Source organism: Marmota monax, unplaced genomic scaffold (genome assembly GCF_021218885.2).
Source record: "Marmota monax isolate L192 unplaced genomic scaffold, Marmota_monax_Labrador192_F-V1.1 WCK01_AAM20220418_F8-fsc00043, whole genome shotgun sequence".
In the NCBI taxonomy this organism is placed as follows: domain Eukaryota; kingdom Metazoa; phylum Chordata; class Mammalia; order Rodentia; family Sciuridae; genus Marmota; species Marmota monax.
This window is the reverse complement of record NW_026691982.1, coordinates 12,978,930-12,991,723: the sequence shown is the minus strand read 5'-3', so window position 1 is coordinate 12,991,723 and position 12,794 is coordinate 12,978,930. Positions and strand designations below refer to the sequence as shown.

Below are 12,794 nucleotides of genomic sequence, written 5' to 3'. Positions count from 1 at the left end.
CTCAGTAACTATGATAGATAATTATTTTCTTCCTGTTTCTTTCTTTAGAGGAATCAAAGATTCCTTATTTTTGGAACCAAATCAGGGGAATTCTTTACAACACATTAGTAGTAAAATTCTCTTAGCAAACTCTAAAAGAGCTAGATGTGGTGGCATGTACCTATAGTGCCAGCTGCTTGGGAAGTTGAGGTAGGAGAATTGCTTGAGTCCAGGAGTTTGAGACTGGGCAATCCCATCTTAACAACAGCAAACAAACAAAAAGAGAAAAGGAAACTAAGAGTTTTCAGTGATGACTGGACAGTATCCCATGTAAATTTTCAAGATGTATTTAAATGTGATTCTGTTGCATTGGTTGTGGCTCCAGTATCCTGGAAGGGTTGATGTGTCACCTATATTAAATGCTATTCCATGGTTCTGGGTCTCTGTGATAGAAGAAAAAGTTCTTTTATGGTATATTTTGTAATATCCACAAAAATAAAAAGCTCTGGGGCTGGGGTTGTGGCTCAATGGTAGAGTACTCGCCTAGCACATGTGAGGTGCTGGGTTCAATCCTTAGCACCACATAAAAATAAATAAACAAAATAAAGGTATTTATTTTGATGAGAACCATAAAGGTATGGTTCTTAAGCACAGAACCATATGTGTGTGTGTGTGTGTGTGTGTGTGTGTGTATGAGAGAGAAAAAGAGGGAGGGAGGGAGGGAGGGAGAGAGAGAGAGAGAGAGAGAAAGAGAAAGTTCTGATAAAGATGTTGCAACTACATATTCACAGCCAGATCTTGCCCCACTTGCCCTTGAGGCAGGAAGAGCATCCACCTCCTGATCCTGGCTTGGGTGGCCATGTCTGAAGCATCCTGAAGGGGTCCTAAGGAATGGGGAGGCCAAAGGCCTGTGACCACTGAGGTATCACATTGGAAACTAGGACCAAAATAGACATGGGTCTCGTAGGGGAGTTCAGCTGCTTCTTGGATGGTCTATATGAGGAATGGTTCCTTAGTTCCCCTCAGACACTATTGTAGCTGCTGTTTTTTGAATCCTTTCATCCTCTCTGGTTCTTCTTCAGGAAGGAATTAAGTTTCCTTTGGTAAAGTTACTGAGGGTGTGGTGCAGCATGCAGGTAGAAGTTAGGTTTGAGGTGACTGAGTAACGTCTAGGGTAATCAAGCTTGACTGAGCTGTATGTTCTCTTCATTTCAATTCCTTTGATCCCTTGCTGGTGCTTGTTCTTCCACTTAGGATGCCTTCCTCTCTGCTGGAACCTCATCTTTTTTTTCCAAGGCCTCCTTTGTAGTTCTCTCTGATTTTTCCATTCTCATTCTCTCCCGACTGGCAGGCAGAATTAATTGCAGCCTCATCTTTGTGCCAGAGACCTGGTTATACTGCTTGTGTGTCCTTTATCATTTGGATTAATCATTCTTTATGGGTACAGTGTCTGTCTACATTGAGGAGTTACCTGGCACATAGTAGGTGATTCATGAATGTTTACTGCATTAACTCAGGCTTCTTAACAATATTGCATTTCATTTTATAGGTGACAGCAGCTTTGAGGAGTATAGAGGAATTAGCAGAAGTAAGAACCACTGTTTTCACTCTGGCTCTGCCACTCTAACTGTAGTCATAAAAGTGGCTGCAGTTTACTGAGTGTTGGCTTTGCTCCGGGAGCAGGGCCAGGTTCTTTGCCTGTGTTGAAACTGTGAAGTATCATTCCCATTTTCTCAGTGAGGAAATTGAGGCCTCAAAGAGGCAAATAACTTGCTTAAAGCACAGAACCAGTAAGAAAGAGAGCCGGTATTTCAACTTCAAGCCCAGGACTCTTTCTCCTATTCCCGACTGCCTTGGAATTATCACAAGCCTCTTGGGGCCTCACTTTACTCAAGTGAAATTAGGAAATCATTCTTAAATTACCTATCTCACAGCATCACAAAAGGTCTAAGAGAAATTCTTGATGAGAAATGCTTTGCTAATTTTATTTTAAATTTTTTTTTAAATTTTAATTTCCTGTTTGATACCTTTTTTTTTTTTTGCGAGAGAGAGAGATTTTTTTTTTTATATTTATTTTTTAGTTTTCGGTGGACACAACATCTTTATTTGTATGTGGTGCTGAGGATCGAACCTGGGCCACAGGCACGCCGGGCGAGCACGCTACAGCTTGAGCCACATCCCCAGCCCCAGCTTTGCAAATTTTAAAGCACTATGACAGTATGAGATACTACTATCAAACCACTTCACCAGTTACATTAACTTTATCATAAACACCAATCTCTTCCTTTCTAATAGCTTCTTCCCCTTGGTCTGCAGACCTGCTAAGATATCCCTTATCTTAAATATAAATAATTACTTCTCACTTGAGTCTTTTTTTTTCTTCCAAACTCCCCCATCTCCTATAGTAGTTTATCCTGGATCCTCCTCCTTTTTATTCTCTGATGTAATCTGATGTGTAACCCTGTTAGTCTACCCAGCTCATTTTCCCAAGTTATCAGCCATCTACCAGTCAGTAACTTGTTTAAGTCCTTAACATTCCTGATACCTTCAGTTCTTGATAGTGCTTACTGCTTCCTTTCCTTCTTTCTTAAACACATACCTTCAACTTCCTGTTCTTCACTTTGTAATCACCACAGTCATTTCTCTTTGTAGTTCTTTTCTCTGAATCTGTGGCTTTCAATCTTTTTGCTCACTGTTATGCAGCTGCAGGGATGAACTTAGGGTTGTAAGTCCCCAATTACAGTCAGTAAGTAGCTCCCTGCCTCTGTCATTCAGGAAAGCATTCTGAAAAATGTGCATAAGAATGAGTGATACATACAGTCTTAGTGCTTTTGTTAGTACTTGCTTTAATTTGTAACAAATGTTTGTGAAAAACTACTTCAATACCTGAATCTAAACAAAGACATGCTCTTTTGATCGTTTTAAAAAGAAAATCTCTTTCTATATACTTATTAGTTGTAATAGGAAGATTATCATCTTGTAAACATGTTTTCTGTTTCCCATTGTAAAATGTGAGTAATGACACCACCTTTGGGATTATTTTGCTATTAAATGAGATATGTATAAAGGGCTAAGCCCAGTGTCATGGTGAGGACTCACAAAATGTTGCATTCATCATCGTTGTCATTGTCATAATGAGCTTGGTCGGGATTTTTTTTTTTTGTAGATTAAATTAGGGAAATTGTACATATTTATAATATTGAACCCTTTCTTCCCATATTAATCATGAATATTTGCATTTTAGACTCTTTTTTATATCACTAGCAGAATAATCTTTCTAAACTAAACCATAGGATTTCTTCTCCTTTGCCTCTGCTCTCACATTGAGTGCACTCTGGGAATATCTGGCACATGGTGGCCAAATGAAGGCCATTAGATCAACTGTGCTCATTGGTGCCCAATAAAATTAGCCAAATAAACATTTATATATCTGTATCTCTACACAACAGAGCAGATCAGGAGGGTAAGCTAGAAGGGGAGGAATCAAGAGATATTATCTAAAATTGATAAGCCAGTAAAATATTTAATTATTTAAAACGTGGTAGAGATAACAAACAGAGGAGCTAAAATACATACTGTAAAAGTTCCAAATTACTATACTTAAAAGAAAAAGAAAATGCAGCCCACATAGCCACAAAAAGAAAATAAAAGAAGCATTAGAAGAACATATCAGAATTATACTGGCAAGAGTGAGGATGGTAGCATTTTTATACACTATTTAGAGGAATGTAAAAAACTTTTTTGGCAGGATAATTTGGTAATACCTATCAAAATTTAAAATTTCATTTCCTCAATTTGTCTTACAGACAAGCTTACACAGGTATGACAATGGTGTTCATTGTGGTGTCAGTTTAATAGAGAGAAATTAATGGCAGGTAACTGTTACCCAGTAGAAGTAGCAGTGGACCAAGGCAGGACGATGAGTTGGGGTGTGGCCACATGGGTGCACTTTTTATAACAGAGTTAAAATACATAAAACCGATTAAAAGTCTGGGCTCTTTTTATTGTAATCATGTGTAGGCAATTTCAGGTGATGTCAGTGACTGGATACTTTCTTTCCCCATTGAAGCTCCCACTGCCGGTGTTCACTACAGAGGAGGAGATGCATTAAGTTACGGCAGGTTTTCTGTAGATGATTACACACTGACCAAAGAGAAAAAGATAGAGCTTTATATATTGACAACAAGATAGAGTCCTCCCTATTCCTGGGACGACAAAATAAACATATAGTGTACATATTTTTAGGTTAAACAAGGAAGTTACAGCATAGTGTGAATGGTATAATTCCATTTGTAGAAAACATTTATATATATGTAAACTTCTATATGTGTACATAGAAAATTGTTTATAAAGATCTGCAAGAAATTGTTAACAGTAGTTGCCACTGGGGATGGAAACAATGAGTCAGGGGAAAAGATTATATACTTTTTGCCTTTTGTGTACTATAATTTGAAATCCTCCCCTGCCTTCTTCTAGTGGTACTGGGGATTGAACCCAGGAGACCTCATGCTTGCTAAGCATGTGCTCTAACACTTACCTATACCCCCACCCTCAAATTTAAAGAAAAAACAAACAAAAACCAAGGAGTTTTACATTACTTTTCATATTCTATTATTTTATTTAATTTGTATAAAACTTACACATAGACTGATGTTGTGTAACCTTATATTCTATACTTAATTTTTTTTTTCTCTAAGATAAATTGTTTCCTTGAGTTTTGCCTGACTACCACATATGGGTGTCATGGGCATTAGGTAAGTCAATAAATATTTTTAGGTTGTAGTTTAATATAGCAGACTGTGTTGTTATTAGTTTTACTGTGTTTCTTTTCTGTAGAAATAAACATTATGTGCTCATTATAATCTTAGGCAGGGTTTGATTTTAAGATGTAAAGCTTCTTTTTATTCTTCTTTATTTTTATCTTCATATTTATTATCTAACAACCAAAAGGTGAATTGTCTATTATGATAAAATTAATCTAGCTAGAGCAATATGTGGTTAAATTTTCTTTGTTCATTCACATTCTGTCTGTGGTTTGAATTTGGCCTTATGATTTTAAGGCCAATCTGTTCCAATTTAATATTATAAAAGATAAATTAATTATTTATTTTTCACAAAATAGAGTTCCATTTTGAGGTTCTTTTCCTTTGAACTATATTCTCACCAGTTTTTCTGCCTGCTAAATCTGTCCACTTCTGATGTATAGGTTTTGAAATGTCCAACTATATTAGGGGATGCATCTATTTTTCTTTGTAGTTCTGTCAGTTTTTACCCTTTTTTTTTTTTTTTTTGAGATGGAGTTTTTCTTTTCTTTTTTTTTTAAAAATTTTTATTGTTGGTTGTGCAAAACATTACATAGTTCTTGACAAATCATATTTCACACTTTGATTCAAGTGGGTTATGAACTCCTATTTTTACCCCGTATACAGATTTCAGCATCACATCGGTTACACATCCACTGTTTTACATATTGCTATACTAGTGTCTGTTGTATTCTGCTGCCTTTCCTATCCTCTACTATCCCCCCTCCCCTCCCCTCCCATCTTCTCTCTCTACCCCATCTACTGTGATTCATTTCTCCCCCTTGTTTTTTTTTCCCCTTTCCCCTCACTTCCTCTTGTATGTACTTTTGTATAACCCTGAGGGTCTCCTTCCATTTCCATGCAATTTCCCTTCTCTCTCCCTTTCCCTCCCACCTCTCATCTCTGTTTAATGTTAATCTTCTTCTCATGCTCTTCCTCCCAACTCTGTTCTTAGTTACTCTCCTTATATCAAAGAAAACATTTGGCATTTGTTTTTTAGGGATTGGCTAGCTTCACTTAGCATAATCTGTTCTAATGCCATCCATTTCCCTGCAAATTCTATGATTTTGTCATTTTTTAATGCAGAGTAATACTCCATTGTGTATAACTGCCACATTTTTTTTATCCATTTGTCTATTGAAGGACATCTAGGTTGGTTCCACAGTCTAGCTATTGTGAATTGTGCTGCTATGAACATCGATGTAGCAGTGTCCCTGTAGCATGCTGTTTTTAGGTCTTTAGGGAATAGACCGAGAAGGGGAATAGCTGGGTCAAATGGTGGCTCCATTCCCAGCTTTCCAAGAAATCTCCATACTGCTTTCCAAATTGGCTGCACCAATTTGCAGTCCCACCAGCAATGTACAAGTGTACCCTTTTCCCCACATCCTCGCCAGCACTTGTTGTTGTTTGACTTCATAATGGCTGCCAATCTAACTGGAGTGAGATGGTATCTTAGGGTGGTTTTGATTTGCATTTCTCTGACTGCTAGAGATGGTGAGCATTTTTTCATGTACTTATTGATTGACAACAATGGTGCTGGGAAAACTGGAAATACATATGCAACAAAATGAAGCTGAACCCCTTTCTTTCGCCATGCACAAAAGTTAACTCAAAATAGATCAAAGAGCTTGATATCAAATCAGAGACTCTGCGTCTGATAGAAGAAAAAGTTGGCTCCGATCTACATATTGTGGGGTCGGGCTCCAAATTCCTTAATAGGACACCCATAGCCCAAGAGTTAATAACAAGAATAAACAAATGGGACTTACTCAAACTAAAGAGTTTTTTCTCAGCTAAAGAAACAATAAGAGAGGTAAATAGAGAGCCTACATCCTGGGAACAAATCTTTACTCCTCACACTTCAGATAGAGCCCTAATATCCAGAGTATACAAAGAACTCAAAAAATTAGACAGTAAGAGAACAAACAACCCAATCAACAAATGGGCCAAGGACCTGAACAGACACTTCTCAGAGGAGGACATACAATCAATCAACAAGTACATGAAAAAATGCTCACCATCTCTACATGGATGTACACTGCTACATGGATGTTCATAGCAGCACAATTCACAATAGCAAGACTGTGGAACCAACCTAGATGCCCTTCAATAGATGAATGGATAAAAAAAATGTGGCATTTATACACAATGGAGTATTACTCTGCATTAAAAAATGACAAAATCATAGAATTTACAGGGAAATGGATGGCATTAGAGCAGATTATGCTAAGTGAAACTAGCCAATCCCTAAAAAACAAATGCCAAATGTCTTCTTTGATATAAGGAGAGTAACTAAGAACAGAGTAGGGTCGAAGAGCATGAGAAGAAGATTAACATTAAATAGGGATGAGAGGTGGGAGGGAAAGGGAGAGAGAATGGAAATTACATGGAAATGGAAGGAGACCCTCAGGGTTATACAAAAGTACATACAAGAGGAAGTGAGGGGAAAGGGAAAAATAATACAAGGGGGACAAATGAATGTCAGTAGAGGGGGCAGAGAGAGAAGAGGCGAGGGGAGGGGAGGGGAGGGGGATAGTAGAGGATAGGAAAGGCAGCAGAACACAACAGACACTAGTATGGCAATATGTAAATCAATGGATGTGTAACTGATGTGATTCTGCAATCTGTATTTGGGGTAAAAATGGGAGCTCATAACCCACTTGAATCAAAGTGTGAAATATGATATATCAAGAATTATGTAATGTTTTGAACAGCCAACAATAAAAAATTAAAAAAAAAATTATATGTATTCAAAAAAAAAAAAAGAGAAACAATAAGAGAAGTAAATAGGGAGCCTACATCCTGGGAACAAATTTTTACTCCTCACACTTCAGATAGAGCCCTAATTTCCAGAATATACAAAGAACTCAAAAAATTAAACAATAAGATAACAAATAACCCAATCAACAAATGGGCCAAGGACCTGAACAGACACTTCTCAGAGGAGGACATACAATCAATCTATAATGCTTCTTTTTAATAAGTTTCCGTTGCTCTGAAGTCTGCTGTATCTGAAATTAATTTAACTATATTAACTTTCATTATTGTTAATGTGTGTAACTTTCTATATTCCTTTTCCATGTGTCTATCTTTATAGATGAGTTTTTTTATAGACAATGTAAATTTAATCCACTGAGGCACCTTTCTTTTAATTGGTAAATTTAGACAATTGACATTTAAAGTGATTAGTGCTGTAGTTGAATTAACATTAAACATTTGTGATGTGCTATCATCATTCATTGTCCCCCTCTTTGAAGGGGTTTGGTTTCCCACTCTTTTTCTGCCTTTCATGTTTTTTTCTTCCTTTTATGTTTTTAATAGAACATTGTACATAATTCCATTTTTCTCTCCTCTAATTTTTCACTTTTTTAAACATTTGCCCTAAGGTTTGCAATATACGTTTACAAATAATCAGGATTCTTAAAACACGGCTATCATGTATTTCACTTATCCACTATCACCTAATATATTGTTTCTATTATTATTTTTAACAAACTTTTAACATACAATTTATCTTGGAGAAAAAAAATTTAGAACATAAGTTTACATATACTCTATGTATAAGTTTTGTAACCATTAAATTAAATTATTAAGAATATGGAAAAGCAATTGGTATTAACTTCAAATGATTATGAACAAATATACTATAAAGTAATATAAACTTCCTATTTTAAAAAATGATCTGTTAGATCATTTACAATAAGAAAAAATATTTTATCTTTATTTATTCCTTCTCTAAGGAATTTTCTTTTATTTGGTTTTCTTTTATTTGGTTCCCTGTTTTTGACCTATGTCAGTTTATAGTGGGTAGAAAATAGCCCATGCATATAATTTATAAATATATTTGTAGTAGGTTGAATACTCAAAAGTTAGTTCATTTGTGGGGTGTATAGTCAAAAGGTTTACAGAGCAGATCATACACCACAATGCAGTCTGGTTCTTAAGTGTGGTGCACCCTATCTCTGCCCTGTGGCCCTGCCTATGTGTTGTACACTGTTGTTTTCCATTTATCGCTGTGTCATGAACTGTGTCACGTTGAGCTTCATCATCTCTAGAAGTTACAAGTCTATTTTATGCCATCATGCTTTTGTTGTACTGCTGCTTCTGCCTGGAATTCCCCTGTGACTACCTTCTCTTCTGTCCCTCGCCTCCCCTTCCAGCCAGCTCCGATTCATCCTTCATTCCTGTCTGAGAGAACCTCCATGGTTCTCCTCTGTCCTTCTCAAATAGGTCTTCATGCTCACCTCCTCCTCTCACCATGCAGTGCTCCTTTAACTCATTCCCTGACTATTGATTGAGCACCAACTGTGCCCACTGTTCCAGGCTGGGGACATGCAGCATGGGCTGTTCACCTCTCTGCCTCCACCGCTGTGAGTCCATAGAGACAAAGACTCTTCCTTCCTTTCCTCCACCAGCCAGCAGCTTTGTTGACATTGGGCATAAGTGAATGAACCCAGGACTGGGGATGCTGGGCCACTGATACCTCCTTCAACACAAGGATCTTCTTGTTATGAAAAATGGATGGGAAATTATGTTGTGCTATTGTGGATGAATCTGATTTGTTGTGCAATTTATTTTCACTCATGAAATCCAATCATTCATTTGTACTAAGTGTATATTTCTGTATATTTTATATATGTTTATATAAATGCATTAAATCCAAAAAATAGAATTGTAATGAGCACCTACATTTAGTCTAGAACCATTCTTTTTGCTGTGCTTGTAAATCTTGGCCTGATTTAATGACTTAGAAATAAGCATTCAAATCAAATATTTTGGATCTGCTTTGGTTTATGTTGGAATATATAGGGCTTAAAAAAGTTATTTTTGGATGAGGAATAATTCAGTTTGCCAGTTATGTTGTCCTGAATTTGAAAACATAACAATTATAAAACAAATACATTAAAATGTGATTGTTTATATTCCAGGCATATTTTTTTTCAAAACAAATATTTTACCAGTGAGAATTTTAAATTTTCTTAGTGTGAATCAGGATTTTATTTGTTTAATATTTATATGCTATGCCATATTTTTTTAGAATGTAATATATTTTATAAAGTTTATCATTATAATTGAAACTGGTCATGTTTGTGTATGAGTATGTATAAAAGAATATGTACAGTGTAGGTGATTGAGACAGACTCCTAATTAGGTCAGTGAAAGATTGAAACTGAAAAGGATCAAGATTGGGGAATGAAATGTCTACCTTAATTACTGTATTCCTAATAATATTAATAATAACTGGACTGTCATCTGAATATCCCTGAAATGATAGAAATAAAATAGTTCCTCAGTGTTTGCTGGGGATTGGTTCCAGTATTCTTGCAGATATGGAAAATCTAGGATACATAAGTCCCGTATATAAAATGACATAGTATTTGCATAAAACCTATGCATATTCTCTGGGAGACTTTAAATCATCTTTTGCTTATAATAGCTAGTACAATATAAATGCTCTGTAAATAGTTATCCTGAATTGTTTAGGGAACAGTGACAAGAAAAAATATTTGTACAAGTACATCAGAAACACAACTTTTCTGAGTATTTTCTGTTGAGGTTGTTTGAATCCTTGGATGTGGAACCCAAGGATACTGAGGACCAATTGCATACCTTTATGTTTTGAATCCTTTTTTAGCCATTATGGTCCTAAGTATTGAATGAAAAGTTAACTGAACTTACCTTGAAAAATTGAAAAGTAAATGCTGTTAAACTTCTCTTCCTTCTCTTAGGTACAATATCGAGCCCAGTTTATACTGTCCATTTTTTTCCCTTGGAGCTTGCATGGAAGGCCTGAATATTTTGTTTAACAAGCTGTTGGGCATTTCGTTATATGCAGAGCAGCCTGCAAAAGGAGAGGTGTGGTGTGAAGATGTCCGAAAGCTGGTAAGCCTCCCACTTAATGTGCAGTCCCACAGCTATGCCCCTTTGGTTTTGGTAATCAAGTTGACAGAAGTTAGCTTCGTCCTAATGGAGGGTATCCCACCTTATTTCGGATTCATAAAATAATCCAGATACCATTTTTGATTTTGACACTCTATAGAGGTTCTAAACATATGGTAGCAGAATTAGTTCTCCAAAAAAATTTGAGTAATTTGATGGAAGGTTGAATCTTCATATCTGGATCTTCATATGTTTACAAATTCTAGCTATAGGAAGTTTTGTCATTACCACTTATTTACCTGCAGTGCAGTGTTTCTTTTGGTTGGTTCCAAAATCCATTGATACCCTTCTTTTCTTTCTAACTCCTTCCCATGTCATAGATGTTATCACTCCATCAGTACTAACTTTTATTACATGTTCTGATTTATTTGATTTCTTTGACAATAACTGAAGCCTGGAGTTTGTTCTTCTCCTGTTAAGGTCCACTTTATTTGAGGAGTGAATATTTTAAAATTTTTTCAGATTTTAAGGCTTTCTTGACTCAAACATTTGTCCCTGAAACTTTGTGTTGTTGTCCTTTTTTTTTTTTTTTCTCTTTTTTTTTGGGTTTATTTCACTTAGCATAATATTGTCAAGATTTATTCATTTAGCACACATTAAGTTTCCTTTTTAAGGCTGAATAACATTCCATTACATGTCTAACAAATTTTTATAGCAGTAGTTTTTTATAGCAGTAGTCCATCTGTTGATGGAGGTGGATTGCTTCTACTCTTTATTGTGAAAAATGATGTCATAAGCAGAGGTGTCCAAATATCTCTTTGAGGCTATGCTTTCAGTTCTTTTCAGTATATACCAAAGAATTGCAGAATCATATAATTCCATTTTCAGTGTTTTGAGGGACCATCATATTGTTTTCCACAGTGGCTGTCTGTTGTTGAGTGTTGTGAATTTGTTTGATCTAGTGATTTATTGGGTTGAGCCCTGTATTTCCTTCCTTATGTCTGGTGGTTGTAGCTATTTTTGAGAGTTGAATGATGAAGTCTTCAGCTATTATGGTAGGGCTGTCTCAATTTTGTTTTTGCTTGAGATATTGTGGTGGTCTGTTATTAGGTGCATTAGTAACATAGTTTTATCTTCTTGTTGTGTTGAATCTTTTTTTTTTTTAATTTTTTATTGTTGGTTGTTCAAAACATTACATAGTTCTTGATATATCATATTTCACCCTTTGATTCAAATGGGTTATGAGCTCCCATTTTTACCCCATATACAGATTGCAGAATCACATCAGTTACACATCCATTGATTTACATATTGCCATACTAGTGTCTGTTGTGTTCTGCTGCCTTTCCTATCCTCTACTATCCCCCCTCCCCTCCCCTCCCCTCCCCTCTTCTCTCTCTGCCCCCTCTACTGACATTCATTTGTCCCCCTTGTATTATTTTTCCTTTTCCCCTCACTTCCTCTTGTATGTACTTTTGTATAACTCTGAGGGTCTCCTTCCATTTCCATGTAATTTCCATTCTCTCTCCCTTTCCCTCCCACCTCTCATCCCTGTTTAATGTTAATCTTCTTCTCATGCTCTTCGACCCTACTCTGTTCTTAGTTACTCTCCTTATATCAAAGAAGACATTTGGCATTTGTTTTTTAGGGATTGGCTAGCTTCACTTAGCATAATCTGCTCTAATGCCATCCATTTCCCTGTAAATTCTATGATTTTGTCATTTTTTAATGCAGAGTAATACTCCATTGTGTATAAATGCCACATTTTTTTATCCATTCATCTATTGAAGGGCATCTAGGTTGGTTCCACAGTCTTGCTATTGTGAATTGTGCTGCTATGAACATCGATGTAGCAGTGTCCCTGTAGCATGCTGTTTTTAGGTCTTTAGGGAATAGACCGAGAAGGGGAATAGCTGGGTCAAATGGTGGCTCCATTCCCAGCTTTCCAAGAAATCTCCATACTGCTTTCCAAATTGGCTGCACCAATTTGCAGTCCCACCAGCAATGTACAAGTGTACCCTTTTCCCCACATCCTCGCCAGCACTTGTTGTTGTTTGACTTCATAATGGCTGCCAATCTAACTGGAGTGAGATGGTATCTTAGGGTGGTTTTGATTTGCATTTCTCTGACTGC

The 12,794-nt window shown here is 36.4% G+C and overlaps 1 protein-coding gene across 4 annotated transcripts in view; it reads left to right on the top strand.

The window, feature by feature from the left end:
- Positions 1-12,794, top strand: part of Mipep (mitochondrial intermediate peptidase) — a 190,796-nt gene that overhangs the window by 38,784 nt on the left and 139,218 nt on the right. For all 4 annotated transcript variants that reach the window (XM_058580735.1, XM_058580731.1, XM_046447939.1 and 1 more), the window contains exon 11: positions 10,511-10,664. In XM_058580735.1, coding sequence (XP_058436718.1) covers positions 10,511-10,664 — 154 coding nt within the window. The remainder of the gene's footprint in view (positions 1-10,510; positions 10,665-12,794) is intronic.